The sequence below is a fragment of the Balaenoptera physalus genome (assembly GCF_965194825.1).
Source record: "Balaenoptera physalus genome assembly, chromosome: 15".
Lineage (NCBI taxonomy): Eukaryota > Metazoa > Chordata > Mammalia > Artiodactyla > Balaenopteridae > Balaenoptera > Balaenoptera physalus.
In genome coordinates, this window is record NC_138894.1 from 4,116,242 (window position 1) to 4,136,928 (window position 20,687).

A 20,687-nucleotide genomic window follows, 5' to 3' on the forward strand; every position below is an offset into this window, starting at 1 on the left:
CCCTTCTTGTTTCTGTTGGCCAGGTTTTCAGGACGCTGTGGTTTGTGGGATGTAGCTGTGCTTTCTGGCCTCCGTGGCTTTATGCTGCAGAGGGTAGATTCCGAAGGTGGAAGAAGTCAGGACGTGTCATTTATGGTCACCGGATAAATATTGATAAACTTTCCATCTTTACTCCTCATTTTAAAAAAAAATTTTATTAAAGTATAGTTGACGTACAACGTTGTGTTAATCTCTGCCGTACAGCAGAGTGACTCAGTTATACATATATATTCTTTCTCACATTCTTCTCCATTATGGTTTATCCCAGGCTGTTGACTGTACTTCCCTGTGCTCTGTGGTAGGACCTCGTTGTTCATCCGTCCTACAGAGAATAGTTTGCATCTGCGAAGCCCCCACTCCCAGTCCTTCCCTCGCCCACCGGCTTCCTCATTTTTTAGTGAGATGATCTGTGAGCATTCAGCAGGGGGCAGCAAAAGCACAAAGGAGAAACCTGTCAGTTCAGGGCATGTTTCTGGGCTGAGAGCGCCTGTTTCTGCCGCGTTTTCCTTGTGCATCCACATGGGGGGGGCGGGTGCTGAGGCGGCCTTGGCCTCTGCTCTGCTGCTCTCAGCTCCTCTCCGTCCCGAGAGCGGGCCCCGGGAGCTCATGGGCGTCTGGACGGGCACGTGTCGGGTGCCCCCTCCTTGCACACACCCATGGGCACACCTCAAGTGTGTCCCATTTTCTTAGAGAGGCTGCCCGTGTTCTTGGATTTTTGCTTTTCTCCCCCCGTTTTCCTGAGAGCAGCTGCGCAGTGGGTAGTGGATGGCGTTAGTGCTTGTCTCGCTCTGCTGTCTGACTTCCTAGTTGGGGTTTGTCCACCCAGCACGCTCCCCGCCTTCCCCCTGTTGTATGCGCCCCAGACGTGCAACCCCAGTGGCCTTGAACTTGGCTCTCGTTCTCATGCCCGCGTGGCTGCCGGGGACCCTTCTCCCGTTGTGCCTGAATTATTTTCACAGCCCCCTTTCCTGTGTGTCTGCAGTCCGTCCTCCACGGCCCCGCGGAAAGTGCTTTCTGACGTGTCCACCAAGCCCTTAGCTGGAGATCCTTCCGCAGGTGCCTCCCTGCCCACAGTCAAGTCTGCAGCAGGTGGCCTTCGCGGCCAGGCCCTGCCCGCTTCCCCAGCCCCCCGCTGCCTCCTTCCCCCCGTGACCCCGGCCTGAGCTGCCCACCGCCTGAGCCCTGCGCTGTGCAGGCAACTCTGGGAGCCATCCTAAAACACTTCTAATCCTGAAAACAAGTCAAGAATGGCCAGTGCCACCATCCAAAGACCCACTGCAGAGATGGCTGGCCTCTGGGCATCCCTGGGTAAAGCCGGGCCACCCTTGCTGCCTCATCAGCGCCCCGTGCTTTCACCCACCTCCCCGCCCTCCCTGTTTTTTTACTTGTTATCTGTGCTGTTTTCTATCAGTGGGGTGAACGTCTAAACTCCGCCAAGTACAGGTTTCGATACCTTGCTCAAATACGCCCTTCTCTCTGAATCCCCCCCCATCCCTGACTCCTTGCTCTGTGCTCCCACAATTACACGTGTTAACCTGTAACCCAGGGCCCTTTTCTTCTCAGCTTCTGCTCATCCCTCCCCGGCGTCCTGGGCAGACGCCTCCCTCTTTTTTCCCTCGCACTCTGCTCGTGCCTGGGGCTGGACCACGAGGAACGCTGGGTGGGCGATTCGGAGCTTTGAACTGGTCTTCAGACAGCTGGGCTCTGAATCCGGGAGCAGCAGGTTTTTGTTTAAAATAGAAGCATGAGAAGAAAAGAAGACAATATTGACAAAAACGTTCAGAGGTCATTTTTCATGCATGTGTATGCATTTTCAAGGGTTGCATGCGACTCTTACAATGATTGAGTACATTACTTATTTTAACTTCAGGAGGCTTGCGACCAAATGCTAGACCCTGGGCTCAGAAAAACCAGAAAGGGAGAGAGAAAGGGACCAGAAGTTCAGGGGACTGGCTTTTCACAGGTCACCTTTCTCTCCATTAAAGTGAGCATCAGTTTTGCTTCACTGAGTTCTGAACCAGGGAGGGATTTATCAAGAAGTTTAACTGTGGAACTTGGATTAAAGGAATATTCCTTCCATAGATCCAACGGGCAAGAGAGCTTAGATCTTTAAGGAAGCCGAGCTTAAACCATATTAAGGTTTGGGATGCCATACAGAAAGAGGCAGTAAGGACACATTTACAGACACAGGTTTGGGTCAAACAAAAGGTTTGCTTGATTTGTATCATGTAGTGTGGATGGTATCATGTTTAAGTTTGAACTCTGATACCTGTCTTGTTTTGTTTTTTCTATTTCATCTAAAAATATTTCACTATGTATGTTCCAAAGACAAGAAAGCCCCCTTTGAAATGTAACCATCACATAAGTCTCCAAAATCAACACTAATTCCTTCCTAGATTGGGGTGTCCCATCTGCCCACATTTCCCCAGTCATCCTGTGAATGTTTGTGTCTTACGTCCTTTTTATCCTTGGGGGAAAACCCGCTAGGGCTGTATGGTGAGATTTCTCTGTTTCAGAGTCACGTGGGCCAACTCTTCTCTGAGTGGTTCTGCCACCAACATATGACTTTTGTTTCCATTTGAATTTGTTTTATAGGGATTGCTTTTTAAAATCTAATTTCATTTTATAAATATGTTAAATAGGTACATAATTCAGAAGTCAAATCAACAAGACACAGTATATTCAAAGAAGTCTATATTCTCTCCCCCTTCATCCAATGTCTTTGCCCTCCCTGACTCTTTTCCTCCTCGCCATCTGTCTGTCTGTCTTCCTTTGGTGTGAGGGTCGGTGTTTTGTTCTCATGGTTACCCTAACAGTATTAGCTTTGTAAAAGCCCTTTGGTTTTCTGGGGTTTTTTTTTGCAGGGGGTGGAGGTGGAGCTCCTATTGTTTCCCCACTTCGAGCCGTATTTGGAATTGGCTAGTAGCCTCTTCCCCATCTTTCCCCCAGCATCTGTGCTGATGTAACACCCCTCTATCCCAGTTAACACCTGGCAGGCAGCCGGCAAGCATAGCGTGCTTTCCGTGCGATCTCCCCATCCTCCCCTAACCTTGGGGGTTCTGCTGTCTCCCCGACTCAGAGCGCATGGACGCCCACACTGAGCCGTCCCCCTTGTACCTATCAGTCCTGCTTCTCCAGGCGCACGCGCATTGAATGCTCACCGGCACCTCTCCTGTTGACAGCTCTGCAGTCGCTGGTTTCTGAAGCAGCCCAGGCTTCAGTCAGGACGGGCACCTGGGGACATGCTCCCCGTGTGTTTGCTTGTTGATTACGGCTCCTCTGAAGCCTTTGTACAGCCTTGAAGGGCAGTTGGGCTGGATAGAAAATCTTGGACTCCTGTCATCTTTCAATAAGAAACTTAAATAAGTTCCACCATTATCTTTCTTTTTTCTTTAATAAATTTATTTATTTTATTTATTTATTTTGGCTGCCCTGGGTCTTTGTTGCTGCGTGCGGGCTTTCTCTAGTTGCGGCGAGCAGGGGCTACTCTTCGTTGCGGTGCACAGGCTTCTCATTGCAGTGGCTTCTTTTGTTGCGGAGCACGGGCTCTAGGCACGCGGGCTTCAGTAGTTGTGGCATGTGGGCTCAGTACTTGTGACTTGCGGGCTCTAGAGCGCAGGCTCAGTAGTTGTGGCGCACGGGCTTAGTTGCTCTGCGGCATGTGGGATCTTCCCAGACCAGAACTCGAACCCGTGTCCCCTGCGTTGGCAGGCGTATTCTTAACCACTGCGCCACCAGGGAAGCCCCCCATCATTTTCTTTTGGCATAAAGCATCTGCAGTCGAAAATCTGTTGACAACCTGAATTTCTGTCCCGTGTGGCGACTTAGTCTTTTGCTTGAATCCAAGGATCTTTTCTTTGTCTTTAGAGTCAAAGTATCTCAGTGCTGGCCCTTCCCAGCAGATGGGGTCTGGGCAGTCCTTTTCACTCCCCACTGTGTCTCGAGGGGCCCCCAAGCTGCCCAGTGTCTCCTGGGGGGGGGACCTGGGGACCCATGGCCTCTTTCTCTTCTTCCCAGTCCCTCCCACAGTTTCTGACCCCACCCAGGTCCTGTAGCTAGTGGTGGCTTGTCCCAGTGGCTCGTACTGTGGGTTTGTGGGCAGGCCTTGTTGTTATAAATGGTGTCAGTGAGCTTGTGATTTTCTATCTCAATTGTTTTGTTTTGTTTTTTAAACTCGTGATAAAATACACTTAACATAAAATTTACCATCTTAACCATGTTTCAGTCTACAGTTGAGCAGCATTAAGTACATTCATATTGCTGTGCAGCCATCCCCACCATCCGTCTCCAAAACCTTCTCATCTTGCAAAACTGAAACCCTGTCCCCATTAAACAGTGACTCCCCGCTCCCCTTCACCCTACCCCTGGCACCCACCCTCCTGCTCTCTGTGGGTCGGACTCTTCTGGGGACCTCACATGAGTGGAATTGTACACTATTTGTCTTTCTGTGTCTGGCTTATGTCACTCAGCGTGATGTCCTCCAGGGTCATCATGTCGTAGCAGCCTGTCCTTCCTTTTCAAAGGGGAATAATTTGCGGGAGTTGACAAGTTTGTATTTCACCTCGGCAGTGCATATTAAGGAGGGGCCAGAAGATGAGGTACACTTTGAATCTGGTGCCAGAAACACTGTTCTCTCCAGAAGCTCTTGTGTGATATTTAACTTAGTACAACCTTGAAAGCAGGTTCAGAAATCTCTAGAATAGAATCTTCTGTTTCACCAAATTTCCAGTTTCCCGAATCACAGACAGTAGAAATGTCAATCCAGAAATAAAACACTAGGAACGTAGGTGTGACTTCAGCCTCACCTCGCTTCCAGAATGCAGGCGCCCTTTACACCTTGCTGGCATCAGGCCCACAGCCTTGCACGGAGCAGGTGTGGAGTGGCGCTACGTAGAGGTCTGTTTTGTTCGTTTTCCCTCTTCACCTGAGAGTTTTGGCAGCCCCCTTACACTGACGACAAACTCGTAAGTGAAAAGGACAGCTGATCCCATCGTGAGTTAGCTCTGATGTTGGGGGTCTCGACAGACTTTCTGATTCTCTTCCCCACACACCCCACGTGCTCACCCCTCTCCTCCTCCTCCTGCCGGCCTCCCTGGCCCCAGGTCTTGTAGTTCAGCATCCCCTGAGCAGGACCAGGAGGAGGTGTCAGCCACAGGGGACGCTCTGGGAAGGAGGCCGTCCCTTTCAGAGACCCAGGAGTTGGCGGCGCTGGGTACAGGTTCTGATTCAGTGGTGTTCTCGCCACAGCGGCACGGCTTCAGCATCCAGGATGAAGGAATCTCTCTGGGCTTCTTCCAAGTCTACGTAGAATCCCCGGACTAGACTATAGAGAGCGACCCCCACACTCTTGGAAGTCAGGAGTGTTAGCAAAAGTAGTTTTTATTTCCCTTTAGGAAGGGGAAGAGTGGGTGACATTTGAATCCTGCAGCCACGAGGAAAAAATTGTCATTCAGCGGATTTCTCATCAGCAAGCCTGGGTGTGAATGAGAATTCTTCTGCCGCAGCTGACGGGTCCTTTCTATCCTTCTTGCTAAGTGGTTGGCCTTTGTTGCTTCTCCTTTCAGAGACGGAACTGGTATTCCCTCACAGCAGAACCTGGCCTCGCTCCTGTCTGCTTATTGCTGGCGGCATACAGAGGCCAGTTTTCCCCGTCAGACGTAGCTGGTGTCGGGGAAGAGAGTCATGAAAAAGCAGCTGCCTTTCCTGCCGTCTCTGCAGGAATTGCTCTGCAGGGCGGGAGGAGATTCCGCTGTGCTTTGGAGAACAAGCCCCTCTGAAAGCTGATCGGAAGGAACAGCCTTTAGGTGTCTCCACCTCCCTCGTTTCTGCAGGGGTAACAGTGTTAGCCACCTGCTGTGTAGCTGGGCGAGCCAGTGAGCGGGAAGAACTGGGCTCTAGAAGCAGAAAGGTCCGGGTTTCAACCCTGGCTCAACCACTTACACGTTAGTAACTCTGGTCTAAAAACTTAGCATCTCTGAACAGGATGTTCCTATCTGTAAAATGGGCTCAGCGAGTGACAAAGTGGAGTTTCATAAAAACTGATCAGGTCAATAGTGATTACTTAAACGGCAGGAACTCTGCCAGGGTGTGGGGATGCTGAGATGAATAATGTACATGCCTTCAAGGAATTTATGGCGTATCAAACGGTGGGATGGATTGGAAAGGGGAGGAATTGAAGTCCTGGGGTCTTAAGCACAGTTAGAGTCTTTAGTTGTGAGGTGGTGAGGGCCCGGGCTGAGGTGATGGAGCCAGTGAGGACAGAGCAGAGGTGGGTCCACAAGGCCTTTCAGACAAAGGTGGACAAAGCTTGAAGCTGACCGGCTGGATAGCGACAGGGACGGGGTGGAATTACAGACACCCCAGGGCATCTTCCTTAAGTGCGTTGCTATTTCTGGAAGTTACCAGAACAAAGGGCTCTGTGGTCCGGGAAATTTGGGTAGGACTGGATTAGACACAGATCAACGGCACTTTTATTGCAGGAATCCTCAGGCTGCGGTGTGGATGGGGCTGTGTATCACCGGTGCGGGGAGGGGACAGAACGCAGTCTCCCAAGCTTCGGCAGGAAAACCTGCGTATTTATCTGTTTATCGTTAAATGGGATGGGCCTTGTGCTCTGGGGGCGTGCTCAGAAGTGCTGGTGTGAAGAGTCAGTTCCACGAGAGTGAAGAAGGATGGGCAGCTTCCGGGCTCCCAGGGACGCCGGCGATGTTCACATCCGTCAGAGCACCGGAGGTGGAAGCAATCGAGAAAGCCAGGGAGCGTGGGAGGAGGAACACGGGTCGAGATGGATGGGAAATCCACGGAGAAGAAAGAACGATGCTTAGACAGAGAACCACTTGGTCTCAGGAATGAGGGGCTGATTGACATGTAGACGTGTCTACGTTGAAAATCATTTCGTATAAGCCTCGTTTTCTCCTTACCTTGTAACTTCAGGTTTCCATGTAACAGTTAACAGTTAGCCTGGTTCCTCCTCCTGTCGTGGTTCCAGGGCAGGTCAGAGCGATGAAACGTGTCTTTCCCTGCAGGTCATGTACCGGCGGATTCTGCAGCAGGCGGGCTTCATACAGTTTGCGCAGCTTCAGTTCCTGGAGGCTAAAGAACTCTTCAGGTAATCTGAGGTGTCGGTAGCCGGCCTTGCAAGCGTCCCTCCGCGGTCAGACCTCCGCTGTGGCTGTGATGGGAAAGGCCGCCGTGGGTGCTGTGCTCCGGGGAGAAGTAGCGAGGCCGTCGTGCGTACACCCCTCGCGCCCCCTGCCCCCCTAGCCCGAGGGTCACTGTCCTGTGTCTTGAAGGTGGGGCAGATAAGGGGCATACAGAGTGGTCCTCTAAGAGGAAAAGGCAATTCTTTTTTTTTTTTTATAAGGAATGTGGAATTTTTATTTTTAATTTATTATTTTATTTATTGATTTATTGATTTTGGCTGTGTTGGGTCTTTGTTGCTGCGAGCGGGCTTTCTCTAGTTGCGGCGAGCGGGCTTCTCATGGCGGTGGCTTCTCTTGTTGCAGAGCACGGGCTCTAGGCACACAGGCTTCAGTAGTTGTGGCTCACGGGCTCTAGAGCGCAGGCTCAGTAGTTGTGGCGCACGGGCTTAGTTGCTCCGCAGCATGTGGGATCTTCCCGGACCAGGGCTCGAACCCGTGTCCCCTGCGTTGGCAGGCGGATTCTTAACCACTGCGCCACCAGGGAAGCCCGAGAAGGCAGTTCTAAAGAGCGTGTTCGATGCCCTGTGAAGGATTCCTAGGAAAACACGATGGCTCACTTTCCCTTTCCTCCAGAGATTTTACCAAAAGCTCTGAGTTTAGAGAAAGAGCAGGTGCTTCTGGGAAGACTTGAAAAACTGTCCTTCTTCTGAGGACATTGTAAACGGCGTGCTCCTGGTCCACCGTCTTGGGAAGCTGAGGTCCCTTCCGCGTGACATGAATCCTGCACGCGTGGGCCGCCCCCTTCACCAGCACCCACCCCACCCCTCTCCCTCCCCAGCCCGGGCCTGTCTCAGCCCCTACCCCCTCCAGCAGCCCTTCCTCTGGGCTGGGGGTCAGGTGCGCCCTGGGAAGCAGTGGCTCTTCACGCTCGCTCAGAAGATGAACTTAAACCCGCTGTGATCGCCCTTCAGTGTCCCACAAAGGCATCGCCTGTAGAAGAAGTTTTCCATATGTCCACTAGAACAGATTGTGCCCGACTCAGAGCCATAAAGGAGGAGGTGTACACGGGGCCTCCTCCAAGTCTGCCTTTGATCAGAGCTGCTGTGCCTCCTGCTGTCCGCACCCCCCCCCCGCCTGGGTTTGCGGGGACCCACGTCCCACCGCAGCACTGGAGGGGCCGCGTCTGCGGCCGCCGAGCCCTCTGCTCTGTCGTGGGGTCTGGGGGTGGGCGGTGCCTGGCTCGTGGTGCTTTGCAGCCCGTGCAGCTGCGGACGGCGTGCAGGCAGCGCGCCCGTCCAGTGTCGTCTTGTGTGCCTACGTGCACTCTCTCTCTCTTTTTGCTTCATTTAGTTTGACACTGTAATTGCAGAAGCGGCCAGCTCGACGTGCGGGAGCTGATCTCGCTGTACCCCTTCCTGCTGCCCACGTCCTCCTCGTTCACCCGGTCCCACCCTCCTCTGCACGAGTTTGCAGACCTCAACCAGCTGACCCAGGGCGACCAGGAGAAGGTGGCCAAGTGCAAGCGCTTCCTCATGAGCTACCTGAACGAAGTCCGCAGCACGGAGGTGGCCAACGGCTACAAGGAGGACATCGACACAGCGCTGCTCAAACTGTACACGGAGGCTGACCACGACAGCCTGCTGGACCTCCTGGTCACCGAGAACTTCTGTCTGCTCACCGACAGCGCCGCCTGGCTGGAGAAGCACAAAAAGTGAGTGTTTCTGTCCCCCCGACGCTCCCCCCGAACCCAGGGCTCCCTGCCTGGCCCTTCCCCGTCCCCACCCACGGGAAGCTGTCGTGCACTGAGGCACCAGCGTGACTTCTGAGCTCCAGGCGTTCATCAAGGGACCACCCGGCACCCTCGGGATCTATCAGCCTCATCACGGTCTGCAGATCCACCACAGGGGTCTTAGAGGGCACCAACTCTCGTGCCAGCTCCTTCACGACAGATCGTACAGTCACAGGCCTTGTTAGGCAATGGTGTGCTTGTTCAGTTTCCATCTGGGTGGGACTTCGCTGTGCGAGATGCCACATGCGTGTTGGTAAAATGATAGCGCACTTCAACCACTGATGGCCAGACTGAATGGACAGGTGGGCATCTGGATAAACAGATAGAAAGGGAGGCTTCTGGATCTCGTGGATAAAAGGTTACGGGGTCAAACTCCTTCATTACAGACGTGAGCTGGTCGGCACCCACCCCCTTGCCGACTGGCCACCGGGTACGATGGGGGCCCGTCTGCAGTGATGACGTGGTTAGGTCTGGCAGCTTCTTCACCCTGGGGGCAGGCGGTGGTCTAACCCCTCTAGGCCTGGGGGCGGGGATTGAGTGCTCCCTGTAAGATTCTTTGTGTGTGACTTTTGGTATGTGTTGACATGGCAGAGGTGCTGGTGAAATTCCGCGGAGACCCAGGCTCACGATCCCAGACCCTGTTCAGATGCAGGACGTCATGGGCTGGTGACTGACCTCCACGCGGGAAGTGGCTCGTTCAGCCGTTTCCCTCAGTTTCCCGAAGGCCCTGTGGAATGGAGTGATTTATTTAGGACCCAGAAAATGCACTGACAGCTCATGGCAGTGACTTGGGATGGCAGGGTCTGGCGGAGTCAGTGTAACTTCCTAAAAGCTTTCGGGAGAAGAGAAGGGTTCTAGGGAATAGTTCAGTATCTTGAGAGGTTGCTCTTTGAGGGAAGAAATCCGACAGCCCCCTGGGGCAGCTTGACCCGGTCACCTGCTGGGGAAGAGGACCAGGAGAGGACACACCTGTGAGCGTGGGAGGGTGGCAACAGCTCACGGCCCGGGCGATGCCCGTGTCGTCACTGATCCTGTCTGCTTATAAATGAGAAAGCAAGGGCCAAGGAAGTAACCTACTTGCTCGAGGTCACACAGTCCCTAAGTAATGAAGCCTGGATTGAAAGTCAGGGCCTGGAACTCTGGGTCCCCCCAACCCGACTCTCCCTGACCTTCTGTTCTCTGCAATGCCTGCGTACTGTTGGCATTTATTGCTGTTCAAAATCCTTACCCCAGAATGGCTCAGACAGCATCCCTTCCAAACAGTTTTAATACCTCGTGATAAGTTAATAATGATTAACTGAAGAGATGGCAAATCATACTAGTATTTGAAGCAAGTTGTAAAGCAATTCCAAGTGTGATTTTCCATAGTATCATTATAGTTTTATTTTTCAGCTCATCTTAGATGTGAGTATGGTCCTTTCTGGAAATTGATAGGGAATACATTTTCAGACTATAAGTAAATAAACAGAAAGGAGGATCTTTCTGGTGCTTGAAATTTGTTGTTGAACTGAGTTGGATAGCACATGTGGGGCTGGGGGCCCAGGGCCGGGGGCGTTGCTATGGGGGTACTGCCCGCAGTGGTTGGTCGGGAGAGAGTGCACTTACCCCGAGTTTTCTTGCAGGTACTTTGCACTGGGGCTGCTCTATCATTACAACCACCAAGATGCTGCTGCCGTTCAGGTGAGTTCAAAGGCATCTCAGCACTGTTTAAAAATCACCACCATTTAACTTAGCAAATAAGTTGCTAAGCAATTAAGCCCGTGTGCCACAACTACTGAGCCTGTTTGGAAAAAAATCACAAATTGATAGAGACCAGTCTTGCCTGATCTACAACCTTTTGTACAAAACAAAAATAGTACTGTTTTAGAAAGCGAATCCTTGAGAAATGTTGGCCAAGGATTTTCTTTTTTTTATTTTATTTTATTTAATTAATTAATTTATTTTTGGCTGCATTGGGTCTTCATTGCTGTGCACACAGGCTTTCTCTAGTTGCGGTGCGCGGGCTTCTCATTGTGGTGGCTTCTCTTGTTGTGGAGCATGGGCTGTAGGCACGTGGGCTTCAGTAGTTGTGGCTCGCGGGCTCAGTAGTTGTGGCTCGCGGGCTCTAGAGCACAGGCTCAGTAGTTGTGGCGCACGGGCTTAGTTGCTCCGCGGCATGTGGGATCTTCCCAGACCAGGGCTCAAACCCGTGTCCCCTGCATGGGCAGGCGGATTCTTAACCACTGCGCCACCAGGGAAGCCCCCAGAATTTTCTTTTCTTCATCTTTCCATCCCTTTAAAGAACATTGTCAAGACTGAGTTGTTTAAAATGTAAGAAAAATAGGATTTCTTACTGAGCCACAAGGCCTGTGACTCCACTGCCTTATCAAAAATTAAGGCTGTAACAGGTTGTAATTTCCACTGTTAATGACAATAAGTCTTGCCAGAGAGCTGGGTTGTCATGTCATCTGTGACAAAACTAAAGCTGATCAAGGCCAGTCACTTGCCCGGGTGGCACCCCTGGTCAGCAGGAGAGCTGGGGACTGAGCCAGTGCTCAGGGCCCTGGCAGGGGCTCTTGCACCCAAATTTCTCATCTTGTCTCTTGTCTTGCATCTTCTGTGAGCGGCCAAGATCATCAGCAGTGCTCACCAAACTCACCAAGCGTATCTGGTTGCTTTGAGAAATTACCATGGTAACATGATTGTGGAATAGGTAAAAAAAAAAGGTTCCCATCAACATACACCCCATGGCTAAGAGCAGATTTGGGTGTCAAAGCTAAAATGTTTATGTTTTTAAAACACCATGTTCTGAGAATTACAGTTTCTTATAAGTGTTAATAACATTAGCAAAGCTATATAGACAGGAGTTTACAAAATTGAAATAATATGGAATAAATCTCCATATATGGCAGAATTTTTTTAATGACACATTTCAATGGCTGTGTGAATAGTTTGATTTGGGGAATTCAGCGCTGAAGAAACTAGTAACATAAAAAACATTGGTGCGCTGCTACCAGAATTACGGCATTTACACTGCCTGCCTGTTTCCTGGGCTGCCTGCTGGTATGGTGTGGTTCAGAAGTCAGTGTGGACACGTGGGTGAGGTCCACAGCACAGACAATGGTGCAGGGGGCTCTCAGGCAGCCCCCATCTCTGCCACACCTCGTGATGCCACTTCATTCTGAGGCTCTGAAAGTAAGATTCAGTTTACAGGGACTTCCCTGGTGGCGCAGTGGTTAAGAATCCGCCTGCCAATGCAGGGGACACAGGTTCAAGCCCTGGTCCAGGAAGATCCCACATGCTGCGGAGCAGCTTAAGCCTGTGTGCCACAACTACTGAGCCTGGGCTTTAGAGCCCACGGGCCACAACTACTGAGCCCGCACACCTAGAGCCTGTGCTCCGCAACAAGAGAATCCATCACAATGAGAAGCCTGCACACCGCAATGAAGAAGCCCCTGCTCGCCGCAACTAGAGGAAGCCTGCACGTAGCAACGAAGACCCAACGCAGCCAAAAATAAATAAAATAAATAAAAATGAAAAAAAATAAAAACAATAGTACATATGCACAGTGGAGCATTAAAAAAAAAAAAAGATTCAGTTTACACGGCAGGGAAGTGTCTGGATGAAATAGCAAAGGACTTTATTATTAAAATCTACCCTGAGCCCCCATGCAAAAGACAGTAGGAACACCAGGGCACAGGGTCACCAGAGGTTTTGAAAGCATATCAGACTCTCACAGTCCCAAAATGTCTTCAAAATCAAATTCCTGTGACAGAGAAGGCTGAAACAGCCCAGCTGATGGATGTAGGTGAATTTCTTCTGTGCCCAAACATTGTCAGTGATGATTTTATTTCAGGAAGAGACATTTTTTAATGCATCCAAGTCTCCTCATATACTATTTTTACTTTTTGTATTACTGTGATCTCATTAAAAAGGAAAGAAAAAGAACTTGGTGCTTTATGTTCCTGATTTCCTGGACCGTGTCCCCCTTTTTTTTTTTTTCGTGTGTGTGAAAAAATTAAAATGGATTTAAGCCTCTAAAGTTTCTCCTGCCACTTTGAAATATTGAAAGGCCAAACAAACACTTGCCCTTTCTGAGCTAATTCTGAGCTAAGAGGTACATAACCTTCCCTACCTTCTTTTTTATTCCTCTCCAGCTGTGGGTGAGCATCGTGAACGGGGATATTCACGACTCCACGCGCTCAGACCTGTACGAGTACATCGTGGATTTCCTCACCTACAGCCTCGACCCGGACCTCGTGTGGCACTATGCTGACTGGGTCTTGCAGAAAAATCCGGAGGTTTGTGCTTCGTAAACGCATTCGTTCAGGGGTGGCAGGGAGGCTGGTGAAAATGGACAGAAAACTTGGTTCTAGGTGGGAAAACAAGCTACACTTTAACCCTTCTCTCCGCTTTCCCCCCCCGCCCCCGCCTTTTAATACATGGCTTGAGCCGTCTGAATCCCAGCTCTCGAGGAATTTCTGCATTTCAGTGCTTCTGCACACCTGTGTCGGGGGCAGGCCACTGTGTAGGAAAGCAGAAAGCACCGCAGGTCAGGTCTTAGCATCTTCTTAAACACCTGTGTGTTGACCCCCGCCCCTAACGGCATCTGGTCCCTCGTTCTCTGTGGGCTGGAGCAGGACCAGACTGTTGCCCTGCAGGGCGTGGAGCCAGGCCTGGGCCATACCAGGCAAACCGTCGCCCTTGCTTCTATGTCCCCAACCCCCTTTGGGGGGGGTGGGTTGGGGACATAGAAGGGCCCTTTTTTTTGTTTTGTTTTCATCAGTCATTTTATTAATCCTTAAGGGAAATGTAAATCAAAACCATTTCACACCCATTAGGATGGCTAAAACTTAAAAGACAACAATAGTACATGTTGGCAAAGATGCAGAGAAATTAGAACTCACATTCATTGTTGGTGGGAAAGTAAAACAGTACAGTCATTTTGAAAGGCAGTCTGGCAGTTCTACAGATGGTTAAACAGAGTTATCATATGAGCCAGCGATTTCACTCCTAGGTATGCATCCAAGAAAAATGAAAACCTTTATTCACATAAAAACTTGTACATGAATATTTATGGCAGTACTATTCACAACAGCCAAAAGAAAGAAAACACCGTGTCCATCACTTGATGAATAGATGAATAAAATGTATATGCACAAAATGCAATATTACTTGGCAATAATAAATGAAAGGGTTTTTTTTAGTATTTTTTTTAATAAATTTATTTATTCATTTATTTATTTATTTTTGGCTGTGTTGGGTCTTCGTTGCTGTGCGTGGGCTTGGGTCCCATGTGGGTAATGCACGCGGTGGGTATGGGCGTTTGGAGAATCGAGTTCACTGAATCTTCAGCCGCTTGTATCTTCTTTCACTTATGATCCAGCAAGTGACCGTCCTTGTTTCGGATGATCTAAATGTTACAGAGTTGTTGCTTCATGGATTGTCAAAACCTACCACCAATAAATGTTTGGTTCCTTAGTTTCCGACCCTTTTAGAAGGAATTTCAGCTGGAGCTCTGCTCTGCTGCTCTGCGGCATTTCCTATCTCTGTCAGTGCTTCATCTGCACTGTTTTTCCGAATCATCATGTTTTTTTGTTTGTTTTTTTTTAATGTGGACCATTTTCAGAGTCTTTATTGAATTTGTTACAATATTGCTTCTGTTTTATGTTTTGGTTTTTTGGCCACGAGGCATATGGGATCTTAGTGTCCCGACCAGGGATCGAACCTGCACCCCCAGCATTGGAAGGCGAAGTCTTAACCAGTGGACCACCAGTGAAGTCCCGCAAATCATCATGTTTTTAACAATGATTTTACCCAAAGCGTACGGTGCTCAAAATGAAGATAAGATGAGGTGTTTGCAAAGCACGATAAATAAATTGCTATTCTTCTTTCAGGTCGGAGTTCAAGTTTTCACCAAGAGACCTGTGGACGAACAGCAGAGTAGATTTAACCCAGATGATATCATCAGTTGCCTTAAGAAATACCCGCAAGCCCTGGTTAAGTACCTAGAACATCTGGTCACGGACAGGAGACTGCAGGTGAGGCCCCAGAGCGCAGGCTGAGCTGCGTGGGCTGCGGTGGCATCACCGGGACCTGAACTTGGCCCACGGGTCTAACGTAATGTCTCGTGTGCCCGGCGCTCAGTCTGTACGCGTGGGAGGTCAAGGAGGGAGCCGGATGTTTGTGAAAGAGACCAGCGGCCTAAGTAGCTTTTTTCTCACCCTCCATCTCTTGTCCCCTCCGCTTATATTTTCTTCTCTTTTCCTTCCTTGTTATTCTTTTTTTTTTTAGAGTTTTTTTTTTTCTTGTTGTTATTCTTAAAGGAAATGAGGAAAGCTGTCCCTTTTTTGGAGAATACCTAAATCCCGTGGCCCTCACTTCTCAAAATGAGATATTTTCCCATAGATTTTAGATTCAGCTTCTCTGTGTCGTGGTTTCTGAAAGCTTTTGCCCCAGTACGCGTGTTCTGTGGTTGTCCTGTAGCCCCCGCTCACCTTGCACGTCCAATCTCGGGCACCTGCTGGCTGGTTGGTTGGGGGGCGTTCTCTGGGCTCCCCTAGCAAATGCTGTCTGTCTGCCTGTCCCCCTGTCCTGCAGAAGGAGGAGTACCACACGCACTTAGCCGTCCTCTACCTGGATGAGGTGCTGCAGCAGAGGCCCAGCGCCAATGGCAAGGATGCAGAAGTGACCGAGACGCAGGCGAAGCTGCGACACCTGCTCCAGAAATCCGATCTGTACCGAGTCCACTTTCTGCTGGGTGAGTGGATCTCGCTGGATAAATGTCACTGGCGGGGGTTGGGGGGGTGGGGGCAGGGACGGAGGCCTTGGCATCTCTTCGTTTCTATTCGGGGGGAGGGGGTGTTCGTGAGCCTCTGTGGCACAAAGTCAGCCTCCTGGAGGGCAGGCGAGGCTCCTTGTCCGTCCTCCACCCTCTGGGAACGGACAGGGCCCCTTAGCTGATGACGCGAAGGCTGCCCTGGGCGTTGGGAGGTCTGCATGTCTGCTGAGCCAAGCTGCTTTGAACTTGCTTATTCGGCTTTGACGCCCTCGGGTCAGTTCCTTCTGAGGCTCCAGCTCTGATCACGGCTTTGAGGGTGGCACTGCCCCCAGCAGCCCACTCGGCTGCCCCAGGCTTGGAGGAAGGCGGGGGTCCTGGAGGGGGTCTGGGTTTCATTTCCTTCAGGGCAGAAACCTCAGTGTCCCTGTTGTGTACGAGCCTCAGAGCAGCACCTGGCACACTGAACCTGTCTCTTGCCGTTTCGGGCACCATGGAATTTCCAGGTTGTCCTTACTGGGTTAATACATTCCTCTTTAGCAGCTTTTAACACCACTCTGTGACCATTAACTACACCCGTTCTCATTGTTCGCGGTAGTTGTGTCCTGTAGAGTCTCCACCCCTGAGTTCACGGACACTGAGCCATCAGACCTGGAGGGATGCAGGGTCAGGCTCCTGAGAACCTCTGGTCACATCATTTTCACCAACCGATCAATATGTAACCTTGTTTATGTGTGTTTCTGCTTAAAGGCACCTTTTTTAATGTATGTTGTTGATTCGATGACACTGAGCTCGTGGCCAGCAGCACACGACTCAGGCCTGAATGATGCTCGTGTGACACATGTACTTTGTCCGAAGGCACGTGGCAGCCCTCCTGGGAGGCTACGTGGGCACCCCTAAACTCTCCCACCCAGGCCAGGGCGTCCAGGTAGCCTGGGTGGCAGAGTTCAGGGGCGTCCAGGTAGCCTGGGTGGCAGAGTTCAGGGGTATCCAGGTAGCCTGGGTGGCAGAGTTCAGGGGCGTCCAGGTAGCCAGGCTTGCTCTGCCCATTCTTAAGCGCGTGGCCCATGCAGTTGCGGCGTTGGATTGGCACCGCCTGGCGCGGGCCCTGCCGTTTCTAACCAGCGGTCCCGCCTCACAGACCGGATCCGGGGTGCCGGGCTCCCCATGGAGAGCGCCATCCTGCACGGGAAGCTGGAGCGGCACGAGGAGGCCCTGCACATCCTGGTCCACGAGCTGGCCGACTTCCCGGCGGCGGAGGACTACTGCCTGTGGCGCTCCGAGGGCCGCGACCCGCCCGCCCGCCAGCGGCTCTTCCACCTGCTGCTGGCCATGTACCTGGGCCCCGGCCCCTCTGCGCCCGAGCTGGCCGTGGCCGCCGTGGACCTCCTGAACCGCCATGCCGCCGAGTTCGACGCGGCCCGGGTCCTGCAGCTGCTGCCGGGCACGTGGTCGGTGCAGCTGCTCTGCCCGTTCCTGACGGGGGCCGTGAGGGACAGCGTCCACGCCCGGAGGACCACTCAGGTGGCTGTGGGCCTGGCCAAGTCCGAAAACTTGATCTACAAATACGACAAGGTGAGAGCCCGGCCCTCTCGGGTGAGACGTGTGATTTGAGGTCGGTTTTACCCGTGGAAAAATAGTCCTTGTCCGTTTTTTCTCTGTAACTTCAACACACGGGATTTCTTCACACAGACACAGGTGTGTGAGCCCAGGCGGGAGCCGGGCCGGCAGGTGTACGGTTGGGGCAGCTTTCCGCCCCTTTTAGACACTGACGGTCCCGAGAGCCGCGCTCTGGGCCCTGGTCCACGCTGCACGTCACGGTGTCACTGCATCCGCACCGCGCTTCCGGGCAGAATTGCCTCCCTGTCACAGAGGAGGGCAGGGGCACCGGGAGGTGACACAGGACACAGAGGAGCCCGGGTGTGGACCGCAGGCCGGTTCAGAGCTCCACGTTCCAGGTCCCCATCGCTGTCTCGTGGGCTTGCTGTGACTAATAATAACAAATCCCACAGGCCGGGGGCTCAGATGACACGCATCCAGTTCTCACCGTCTGGGGGCTGGGAGCCCGAGATCCAGGCGCCGACAGATTCGGGGCCCCGTGAGGCCCCCTTCTCACTGAGCTCGCGGGCCGGGAGCCAGCGCTGGTCTCTTCCTCCTCCATAAGGGCCCTGAGGCCGTCCTGGGGGCCCCGCCTCCAAACACCATCCCACTGGGGGTCAGGGCCTCGACATTTGCTGAGAGAGACGGGCATTCGGTCCGAAACACCCCCAAGCTCATCCGGAGGAGGCTTCTCTCTGGTGAGGCCCAGACGCCCCGCAGCCAGCAGGGTGTCCTTCCAGGGCGGGAATCCGCCGTGTTCCTCCCGCTGGGAAGCCTGCACTGACTCCCCAGTGGAGAAGCCGAGGCCGGGAAGATTCAGCCTCCCTCCTCTGGCCCGTCCCTGCCCGTCCCAGGGTGCTGAGAACCTCCCAGTGGACTTGCCGCTTCGTACGTACGGCCTTTGAAGCCACCGTTGCCTCTGCCTGAGACGGCTCACCTCTTCCTTTTGTGCCTGGGGAACGCCTGCCTACTCGAAACCCCGCCTAAGTCTTTCCTTTGTGAAACCGTCCCATCCCTCTAAGCAGACGGGCGCCCCGTGGGCCGACTCACGTGCTGCATCCGTAGCTGTCCCCTCCCCTGTGAGGCTTTGGGTTCTCTGAGGGCAGGAGCTTCCTTTACTTATCTCGGTACTCCTGAGCCAACCTGGCATCTTGAAGGCATTGAATGTTTGTTGAATGACTAAAGAAACTAATGAGTAGGGTGAATTCACTAAGCCGTCACTCCGTCCTGCCACTAGGCTGACTTGCCGGGCTGATTCACGTGAATTGTGCAGAAAGGCTTTTAGCTTGCAGAACTCAAGTCCTGTTTATCAGACAAGAAATAATAAAGTTTTGTTAGTTACTTACATTTAAAGAAAGGAAATGATGTTTCCTGGGGCCGGTCAGGAACGTGCCACGGATCGACCCCATGGCTTTGACCCAGTCTCTTATTTTGGGCCTTAACTTTTCTTGTTTGCAAACGAGGGGAGCAGGGGATTAGATAGCTTTCATGGTCTTGTCAGCTCTAACGCCCCGTGATTCTGTAATAGGCCTTGCTTGAATAGATCAGAGCTCAGAGAATGTTTGAAAGAAGATCTCGGTGAGAAGTTCCTCCGCCAGACAAGCAGCAATTACTTTTGTAAAATAAGAGGGCAGTTTCGTAGCTTTTTGACTTGTCCAGTTCCGAGGATGTGTTTGTTTATTTTCACCGCTGATACTCTGTTTCGAGAAACTGATATTAAAGCTGTCCTCAACAGTGACAATAACAACCCATGGGGTAATGCGCGTCAGCTCTGAAAACCGGTGTCGCTTATGTCACAGGCGTCCCTGCCTTTGTTTCTTTTTGCAGATGAAGCTGAAAGGAAGCTCAGTTCGGCTCTCAGACAAAAAGCTTTGCCAGATGTGCCAAAACCCCTTTTGCGAGCCCGTGTTTGTTAGGTATCCGAACGGTGGTCTCGTCCACACCCACTGTGCGGCCAGCAGGCACACGAACCCCAGCTCCCCCAGCCCCGGGGCTCGGACTTGAAGAGGCCGGGCCGAGGGCTCCTTACCAAGCCGGCCGGGTGCACAGAGCAGGAGGCCGCGTCAGCCGTCATCTGGTGCTGGGGGGGCTTCAGTCCGTGGGAAATGGGATGCGGCCGACCCCCTGCATCGGATGGAAATGGATAATCCCCAAAATAGAGACATGCCAGATTCACCCGTCCAGGGACATCGCCACCCAAAACAGATGTCTGCTCTGAAAGGAAATAAGCCTTCCTGTGCCACCCGGACAAACCAGACCCCGCACCCCGAGCCCCGATCTGTAGACACGTATTTGCACTGGAAACGTTTGCTCCGGTGGCACGGAGGGGACCGCGTCCTGGCGGGCGAGCGGCCAGGGCGCAGAGCTCTCCATCCTCCCCGCCTGGCCACCGGCCACCCTGCGGGCTCTGCCTTTGCCCTGAGGGACAGCTGACCTCAGGGAGGTATCTTTGTTCCTTCCCACTTCCTATCTGGCTTCCAACCCCTAAAGATCTGCCTGGGTACCCAGACCCTCCCTTTGGGGTAAATTCATTCGCTTCTGGCTGCCTTGCAAGTGAAGACCCCGAGAAGCTGTGGACGTGCCAGGAGGAGCCGCTTGCAGGTCTGGAGCCGGCGGCGGGGGCAGGGGCACACGTCGCATCGCCCGCCGGTTTGTAACTCCATGATTAACATGTTCAATTAGAACTTTTAATTTGGCGTTATATCCTCTCTGTGATTTTTCTCTCTTTTGGAAATTCATCTCCGTCATGTTCATTAGGGATGTTTTTCTTTGTTACCCCCCATTGATGCCTCGAGAAACGAAAAGGGAAAGGTCGTGAGCACAAGCCAAGCGTGTTTTCCGGGGCGGCTGGTGGTCACCTCCACGCTGGCCAGGGCGGGCCGTGGGCGACGGCTGCCCTGCGCGACGGGGGCGTCACCCCTCCCGAGGGAGCGCCGCCCCCAGAGGAAGTCCAGGCAGGCTGCCTTACCTCTAGCACTTTACACGCCTGCCCTGCAGCTTCCTGGACACACGGGACAGACACCTCCCGCATCACAGACCCCGCGTCCATTCCGCGTATCTGCCCAGCATCGCGGAGAAGCTGACGCTGTCGTTACTTCACTGCCCTCTCCTGAATTTCTTCCCGGTGATTATTGACTCTATCAGGGACTAAGAAGAAAGATGCCGTGACGCCTGGCAAACGTGCGTCGGCTCGTGCGTGTGACGAGGGGACCCCGGGACCCGGCCCCTCTCCTTCAGCCCAGGCCTTAACAGACGGGGTGGAGAGCTCGTCCTCCCTGCTGTGAAAACGCTTTCTGTACTATCACGGTCGCTGTTCTCTCTCCTCTTGTGATTCCAAGGGGGTCCAGAAACTCTTCCCTAC

At 52.4% G+C, this 20,687-nt stretch overlaps 1 protein-coding gene across 4 annotated transcripts in view; it reads left to right on the forward strand.

The window, feature by feature from the left end:
• The window catches only part of TGFBRAP1 (transforming growth factor beta receptor associated protein 1), a 48,418-nt gene extending 27,731 nt beyond the window's left edge, over window positions 1-20,687 (forward strand). For 3 of the 4 annotated variants that reach the window (XM_082426352.1, XM_082426351.1, XM_082426350.1), the window contains exons 5-12: window positions 7,065-7,147; window positions 8,551-8,892; window positions 10,593-10,650; window positions 13,107-13,250; window positions 14,847-14,990; window positions 15,550-15,709; window positions 16,869-17,302; window positions 19,154-20,687. In XM_082426352.1, coding sequence (XP_082282478.1) covers window positions 7,065-7,147; window positions 8,551-8,892; window positions 10,593-10,650; window positions 13,107-13,250; window positions 14,847-14,990; window positions 15,550-15,709; window positions 16,869-17,302; window positions 19,154-19,330 — 1,542 coding nt within the window. In that variant the 3' untranslated portion in view covers window positions 19,331-20,687. Of the gene's footprint in view, window positions 1-7,064; window positions 7,148-8,550; window positions 8,893-10,592; window positions 10,651-13,106; window positions 13,251-14,846; window positions 14,991-15,549; window positions 15,710-16,325; window positions 16,846-16,868; window positions 17,303-19,153 lie in introns of those variants that run through there. The other variant, XM_082426353.1, reaches the window with a different exon arrangement.